Source organism: Pistacia vera, unplaced genomic scaffold, assembly GCF_008641045.1.
Source record: "Pistacia vera cultivar Batoury unplaced genomic scaffold, PisVer_v2 Contig798, whole genome shotgun sequence".
Lineage (NCBI taxonomy): Eukaryota > Viridiplantae > Streptophyta > Magnoliopsida > Sapindales > Anacardiaceae > Pistacia > Pistacia vera.
In genome coordinates, this window is record NW_022196665.1 from 175939 (window position 1) to 183970 (window position 8032).

At 41.8% G+C, this 8032-nt stretch overlaps 1 protein-coding gene across 1 annotated transcript; it reads left to right on the plus strand.

Moving 5' to 3' along the window:
- The first annotated feature begins 4394 nt into the window (after positions 1–4394).
- LOC116117083 (peptidyl-prolyl cis-trans isomerase CYP38, chloroplastic-like) lies at positions 4395–7590 on the plus strand. The gene is made up of 7 exons (XM_031403113.1): positions 4395–4754; positions 4838–5122; positions 5209–5408; positions 5974–6209; positions 6624–6766; positions 7018–7089; positions 7183–7590. Exons 1-7 carry the CDS (start codon positions 4599–4601, stop codon positions 7408–7410), a joined length of 1320 nt encoding a protein of 439 aa, XP_031258973.1. The 5' UTR covers positions 4395–4598; the 3' UTR covers positions 7411–7590.
- Positions 7591–8032: the final 442 nt, after the last annotated feature.

The following is an 8032-nucleotide window of genomic DNA, read 5'->3' on the forward strand; positions in this document are numbered from 1 at the left end:
GATCTTCAAGGGTGGAGGGAGGATTCCCTTCCATCTTTTCATCAGGTCGGTCCTGGATCATTTCGGGATCGCACCGATGCAGCTGACGCCAAACGCGTACGTCATCACTGTCGCGATGTACATCGCGTGCTGCGAGAGCAGCTTGGGAGAGCCAACGGCGGTGGAGCTCGGCGTCGCCTACTATCTTAAGAAGAGTAGGGACAAGGACTCGTACTATTTGTCTCGGTGACCTACCATTGCTGCGGGGATACACAGCTATCTCAGCAATGCGGGGGCCTACGAGACAAAGTTCTTCTTTTTCTTTTACAACGGCTACTGCCGTTTTCAGGATCCAAGTAGGTTTTCTTTCGCTGGGTTCATTATCTGCTCGCCTGACCCATAATAACGACCTGTTTTCTTTTGCAGTTAATAGAACGACCGAGCAAGCGTTACTCGCCGACCCAGACAGGCTTGTATCTTTCGGAGTACTGGACGAGGAGAGCCGGGACGCGAGGAAGCTTGTGACAACCGCGAACTTGCGGAAGTACGGTTTTTTCAGCGACAAGGCGTCGTTAGAACCCCCAGAAGGTAAGTTATACCGGTTCCTTTCTGGTCGTAGAATAAGTTTGCTTACTAACGAACTTAAATGCAGAAACCATGCCCCCAAAGGAGTCCGGGCAGCCCCGCCGAGCACCATTTGTCTTCCCTCGATCGAGGAGAGAGAGGGCGGCCGAAGCTGCTCGTCCTATCCCGGCACAGCCGGTGCGAACAGTCCCGGCTTCCCAGCCCCGTCCTGTGCAAGAAGCGACCAGGACGGAACAGGCCGCTCAGGCGCCAACTGCTCGCCCAAAGAGGAAGGCTCCGGCCCAGAGGTCAAAGAAGAGGAAGCAGATTCAGCCCGAAGAGTCAGAGACCGAATCTGAGGAACAGCCTCTGAGGTCGCGCCAGGAACCCAGGAGGTCGGGCAAGGAGCCCTTGGGCGAGGCGGTCGCTGTTGGCAAGGCGAAGGACGCGCCGGTTCTAGACTCATTGGGGAGTCTGCCCGAATACCTGCAGCCAATAGTTTATGGCCTGCTCGAGTGCGAGCTATCGGAGTCGTACGACGAATTTGCCAACACGGGCGACGACCTGATGACCACGTCATTCCAGCATCTGAGCAAGGTAAATGAGCTGTACTTGAAATTTTATTCTGGTTTATTTCTAATTCATATCTTGCTCGCAGGCGTTGCTCGCGATGAGGATGTCCATGGAAAAGACGCGGCTGGGGGCCGCCAAGGGGACAAGCGACCTGCAGGAAGAGGTCGCAAAGCTGAAGCAGAGCTTGGAGTCCGTTGAAGCGGAAAGAACTCAAGCGTTCGAAGCGGCGAACAGGTATCTAAACCAAAAGGACGCTGCTTTACGAACAGTGGACTTCCAAAAGACGGAGCTCGATCGACGTGCGGAGGAAGTCAAGGAACTTCAAAGGACAACCGCCAGGCTCTCTAAGGAGGTCGGAGAGAAGGACCAGGAGATCCAGGTGACCTTCGCATGGGCTCAGCGAGCTGAAGAAGATAGGGAGGCCTTCGAACATGAAAGGCGAGCTCTTGAGGCCGAACTCCAGGAGAGTTGGGAAAGAGTCGCTTCTCTGATTGAAGAAATGCAGAATCAGTTAGAGGAGATGGAGGAAAAGGCCGCAGACTGGGCAATCGGGGCTATTTACTCCTTGCGAGCAAGGAATCCAGACTTGGACATGTCCGACCTCCCGGAAGGCTGGCAGGCGACCTTGCGGATCATGGCCGAGGAGGACGACCAGGCTGCCGCGGCCGCTCAAGGACCCGACCAGGCAGGGGGTTCTGGCTCGAAGGATCCCCCCGACCAGCCTTAGCCTTAGCGTAATGAGTTGTCCCCATTGTAATCGGNGGAAAATGATAAAAAAGTTGTTTTCTATATTTTTTTTAATTTGAAAATAGTTTTTAAATAAGTGAGGAGAATGAAATGTTTACTCTTTAAAAATAATTAAAAAAAAAAATGGAGAGCTTGAAAGAGGAGCTCTTTCCCTATGGAAAATTAAATGAAGAAAACAGGAAGTTCAGTTCTAGTGAGAGTAGCAATCCGACAGATGTCGTTATTTTTGTTGCCATAAGTTGACTAAACAACATATAACCACCCAAGGTTGAGCGAAAGCCCAAGCTAATATTCTTGGTTTCATTTATTCCAAATACTCACCCTTAAATTAACACCATTTCCTTTATTTTAACAGTAAAAGGGCAAATTGGTCTTTTTATTTTCCTCTTCCCTTCCCATTTCTTTCCCCAGTACGCCTCCTCCTCCCATATTCTTCCTCTTCCCTTTCCCTTTCTTCCTTATCTCCGCCTCCTCCTCCCCTCTTCTTCTTTTTCCCTCTACACCTCCTCCTCCCCGGCGCCTCACCATCCCAACCCACTACCCTCCCGACCACCTTGACTACCCTTTTCACCATCATCCTTCAGCTCAACTGTCGCACTCCCCCAACCTCTTTCCGGCAGCCCCATCACCAAAATCTTAATCAAGCCCACCATTTAACTCATCAAAGAGCCCTCTCCAATAACCCCATACTTTCCGTTCCTGATTTCTCACCTTTCAACACCGATTTAAGCCCCCTCTCCCTACGGTTTCTATTTTGTTTTTTGTTTTTGCTTTTGTTTTTTGTTTTATGTTTTTTTGTTTTTCTTATTGAAATTATGTGATTTTTGGTGGTTGCTATTGGGTTTGGAATGGGGTGATTTGGCTGACTATGGTGGTGGTTTGGACGCTGTGGTGGTTTTGGGATGGGGTGGTTTGGAATGGGATGTGGTGGTGGTGGTTTGGCCGGCTGTGGGATTTGGAATGGGGTATAGTTTGGATGGCTATGGTAGTGGTTTGGGATGGGTTGGTTTGGAATGGATTGTGGTGGTGGTTTAGCTGGCTCGGGTGGTGCCATGGTGGTTTGAAATGGGGTGAAGGGCAATTTAGTGATAGCATCTGTCAGAATCCAACAGTCACTAACTGTGTTAATTTACGGGTGGGTATTTGGAATAAATGAAACCAGGAGTATTAACTTAGGCTTTAGCTAAACCTTGGGTGGGAATATGTCGTTTGCTCCCATAAGTTTGATGCCTGGAATTGCTTCCAAGCAGTTATTGCGTGGAACCAGATTTCTTTAAACTATCACTCTTCTCAACGTCAGATTTGCTATTGGTTCAATTCTTTCACTTCTTTTCTTCAAATCGTTTTGTGTTTTCTATTTTCTTTATATTTCAAAATTGGGTTTCTTAATATTAAGCATAAATTTTTTTATGTAATAGTAAAATTATCATAGATTCATAATACTAATTATAATGTTAAAATATTATTAAGCATAAACTTTTTTATATTGTTAACAAAATTCAAAACGATCGATATACTCTTTATTAAATAATGAAATAACATCTATATTAGGGGGTTTTAAAATTCTTTTACTCCAGCATAATATTTTTCCTCTAACAAATGACAATTCTGTCTACCAACCAATGTTTCGAAAATCGGACCGGACTATGACCCATTCAAAGGTCTATTTTTCGGTTTGAATGGTTTGATCGATTGGATCGGTCGGTTGGACCGTTTTCTGTAAAAAAAATTTAGTCCCTAAATATTTGAAATTCATCAAAAACACCCCTATAATACTCTCTTAAGGTTTGAAATCTTTCTAAAACACCCCTATCACGCGAAGAGACTGGTGAGTGGTGGTGGCAACGACGATCGATGACCAATCGAAGTTGGAATCATGGGGCTTTTGATGTATAGGTTCTGGCGAATCTGATGGTGGTGTTAGGGAGTTCCATCGGCGCTGGAAATTGTCAGAATCAAGAACGAAGTCCGACAGTCGCGTGAACTTTAGGTGGACGGCGAGCGACGAAGGCTGGACGATGGCCACTGAAAATGGATGGGTTTTATCGTGGAGATGTCGTCAAGTCGAATGGTGGTGTTTTCTCCGTCGAACGATGCTGGAATCCAGTAGGATTGAGTTGCGATTGGACCGCGACTCGACACTATTCCGGTAGTCCAACCGCGGCTCAATCCGATTTAACTGAAAATGTCAGTTTTTAGAAGATACTGGACCGAAGATACCGCCGGCTCTCAATCGAACTGATCCGATGAAACGGTCCGATCCGATTTTCAGAACATTGCTATCAACTACTGCCTGAAAAAAAAAAAAAAAAATGAGAAACCACTAAAATCAGCAGTGGTGTTTGATAATTGATGAAAAGACAAGGGCAGTTTTATAATATCCCACGCTTAGCACATGAATGTGCTTTTTAAAAATATAGGGTGTTTTTTGAGATTAGCCCAAAGTATATTTAATCGGATCTTGAAGATTTTGATGAAGGGCCGGCAGCCATAACGTTTCTAAAATCCGAAAATCTGTAATCTTATCCAAAGCCTGAGGACTGAAGTGAGTACGACCCTTCTTTATTTGCAGCATATCCTTATATTTATTTCCTTGTCACCAAAATCTTATCACCAATTATCTCCCTCTCAACTCTCCTCACATTTCCATTTCCATTTCATTCCCATTCTCATTCTAATTCAAATCAATCATATGCCTTTCCTACCTCTTTGAAACAAGCTTTCAAAATTTCATTATGGCAGCTATTATTTCCTGTAACTTAATCACTCCGAAATTACCCAACAACCGTGTTCGTTTTGCAACAACTCACACCACTGCCACCAACAATAATGATCGGTTGACTCAGCGTTTTACTCCGACTACTTGTTCTTTTAATCGTAACCCATGTCAGGTAAGTACATTTTCCATGATTTATTAGATGGGTCTTGTTTAGTTTTATGTAAGGACTATAACTAAGTTGCATTTTTTAAGCAGAAATTGAAGGAGTGCGCTATTTCTTTAGCTTTAGCTGTCGGATTGATTACAGGAGCACCTTCATTTGCTGATGCAAATGTAAATGTAAATGTAAATGCAAATAACTTGGCGTTGCCTGATTTGTCTGTGTTAATCTCTGGTCCGCCAATTAAGGATCCGGGTGCATTGTTGAGATACGCTTTGCCTATTAACAATAAAGCTGTGAGGGAAGTACAAAAACCACTTGAAGATATTACAGACAGTCTTAAGGTTGCTGGGGTTAAAGCTCTTGATTCTGTTGAGAGAGTAAGCATTTCAACTTTTATTTTTATAGTTGGGATAATTAATTGTGGCTTAAAAAAAAAGCTTATTTTTGTGTGTGAAATGTGTAGAATGTGAGGCAGGCATCACGAGCACTTAAACAAGGTAAGAGTTTGATTGTAACGGGTTTAGCTGAATCGAAGAAGGAGCATGGGCTTGAACTACTTGACAAATTGGAAGTTGGAATGGATGAGTTACAACAGATTGTGGAGGATAGGAATAGAGATGCTGTTGCACCTAAACAGAAGGAGCTGCTTAATTATGTTGGCGGGTGAGTATCACTCTATTGCATCAATAACATAGAGGCTTGAAAAAAACATTAGAAAAATTGTTGCTGAAAACTCATATTTTGTTCTAAATTGCTCATATTTAGGTTAAGCTAAATATCTATGGTGATAATATAAATCAGATTTTATCCCCAGGGTTTTCTTCCTTCTTTGAAAGGGCATTAACTTGTGCACTTCAGTCAAATATGAGGTTCTGTGACTAAGATGGGGAATTTATCTAGAATTCTCTTTCTTTATTAGTTGACTCACAAGTTATGAACTAGGATCATTATGTTTTCTTCAATCCAATCACCAGTCTCCTTCGGTACCAAGCAGTCGTTAGTACAGTAAAAAATATTGTGCTGACATTGTTCATGTTGTAGAGGTCCGTCCCATGAAACTAGATTACTAATGAAAATTGACAATGTCTTCCTTCCATAAGAACTGTATCCTATTTTGAACAAAAAAGTTGGGAGGACTAATAGAAGTGAATCCTCTTAGAATAAACTCTCATATATACCTTGTCATTGACTGCAGCTGAGATCTTCCTGGGGCATTGGGTTTCTGCAGTGTTGAAGAGGATATGGTGGATGGCTTCCCATACGAAGTGCCCGAAGAATACCAAAGTATGCCTCTATTAAAGGGGAGAGCTGCTGTTGATATGAAGGTCAAGGTCAAGGACAATCCTAATTTAGATGAGTGTGTATTCCGGATAGTTCTAGATGGTTACAATGCGCCGGTAACTGCTGGAAATTTTGTGGACTTAGTAGAAAGGAACTTCTATGATGGCATGGAAATCCAAAGAGGTAAAGGGTTTATATTAAGTTAGTTTGATTCTGCTGTTGAAGTGTTGATATTTATTTTCTATGCTAATAAAAAAGCATGTTAAATTTTTCTGTTGCCTTCAGAAGAGAAAATGTTTTTAACATGAATTGCCATAAACATCCCATCATGTAATGTTTTTAATCAGAGAAATTTGGTATCAAGATTGATGAATAACCTGGTTGCTAAACTTGTACTTAGATGCCATGCATGTAATTGGATTCATCTGAATGATTGTCTTGCCCATCGTAGCTCGCCTTTTATTTAACAACTTCTCTCACTGTAGACTTGACCAATTTTCTAATTGCTGTGAGCTATGAATTGTCTGAAGATGCAAATTTTAATTTTCATTTATGTGGCCACAACACTAATAAATGCCTTTTTTGTATTGGCTGCAGCGGATGGGTTTGTTGTTCAAACTGGAGATCCAGAAGGCCCTGCTGAGGGTTTCATTGATCCTAGTACAGAAAAAACCCGGACAATACCATTAGAAATCATGGTGGATGGGGAGAAATCACCCTTTTATGGAGAAACCTTGGAAGTAAGCCTCTCAATTCTTTCTGCATTAATATATTATGCCAAAGCCTTATACTCTGTTATAATTCAGAAGTGTTGACTGTGGAATGCTAGCTGTCTTTCTGAGAGGATATGTTAAGGCATTGAAAAGTTTCACCATCTACCAGTCTTCATAACACCTTTTTTGTCTTCTACAATTAGAAGTTTTCCTAATTCCCTTGAGAATTTATTTTTGCTTTGCCTTTCTGAAATTCAATATGACTTGTGTCTGGACAGGAGCTTGGTCTCTACAAGGCTCAAACTAAGCTTCCATTCAATGCATTTGGAACAATGGCCATGGCCAGAGAGGTGAGAATTTGAATTTTAATACTTTTTTTCCATACGTATCCAAGTATTAGTTTGAAAGCTAATTAGAAATCGCCTGAATTTAATACTTTTCAGGAGTTTGAGAATAATTCTGCCTCAAGCCAGGTGTTCTGGCTACTGAAAGAAAGTGAATTAACTCCCAGTAATGCCAATATTTTGGATGGCCGGTATGCAGTGTTTGGTTATGTGACAGAAAACGAGGACTTTTTGGCTGATCTTAAGGTTGGTGATGTTATAGAGTCGATTCAAGTAGTTTCTGGCCTGGAAAATCTAGTCAATCCAAGCTACAAGATTGCTGGCTAGACCGTTTTGTCACCGGTATTGGATAATATTAGTCACTTTCTACTAAGGTTCATCATTGAAGACTGTTTCTTTATTTGTTTCAAACTTTAGTTTATTGTTTGCTCAATAATATTCTGTAATCTTTCACTTGTGAGAGAATTGTAGCATTCACATCGACAATGTATTCTTTTGAACTTTAAATGGTGACAATTTCATCATTTCTTTTATAAGCACTCTCTTGGCTCACTTCCAACTAATGAATGCTATTTTTAACAAAACATTGGAAATGGAATTTTGTTTCACTGCATAGAAATTGCTGATCATTTTAATTGTTAGATAAATTTTAAACAGAATATTGATCCCCATTCTAAACGTCAAACGACCAAATATCATCACCCAAGAAATTGCTTATCATATTCAGAAGGGCATTTTACTAACCACAAATAAGATAGATGAAGCTCATGATCATATTAATTGGTTATCAAATCTCAGAGAGTGTGTCCGGCCAATCCATGCTGTAATTGTTTTCTTAAACAAAGGGCAAGAAGAAAGAAAGAGAAGCTTTACAGAATGCATTATCCAGAACAAACAACTATCAGGGATTTCCTCCTAGTCTATAGCCTCCAAAGTTTTGTATACCATC

Excerpts from the sequence above, each read along its gene's own strand:
- LOC116117083 (XM_031403113.1), top strand. The coding sequence starts at position 4,599 with ATGGCAGCTATTATTTCCTGTAACTTAATCACTCCGAAATTACCCAAC. Across the intron at positions 6,767-7,017 it reads TTTATGGAGAAACCTTGGAA|GAGCTTGGTCTCTACAAGGC; the intron begins GTAAGCCTCTCA and ends GTGTCTGGACAG. Across the intron at positions 7,090-7,182 it reads CAATGGCCATGGCCAGAGAG|GAGTTTGAGAATAATTCTGC; the intron begins GTGAGAATTTGA and ends AATACTTTTCAG.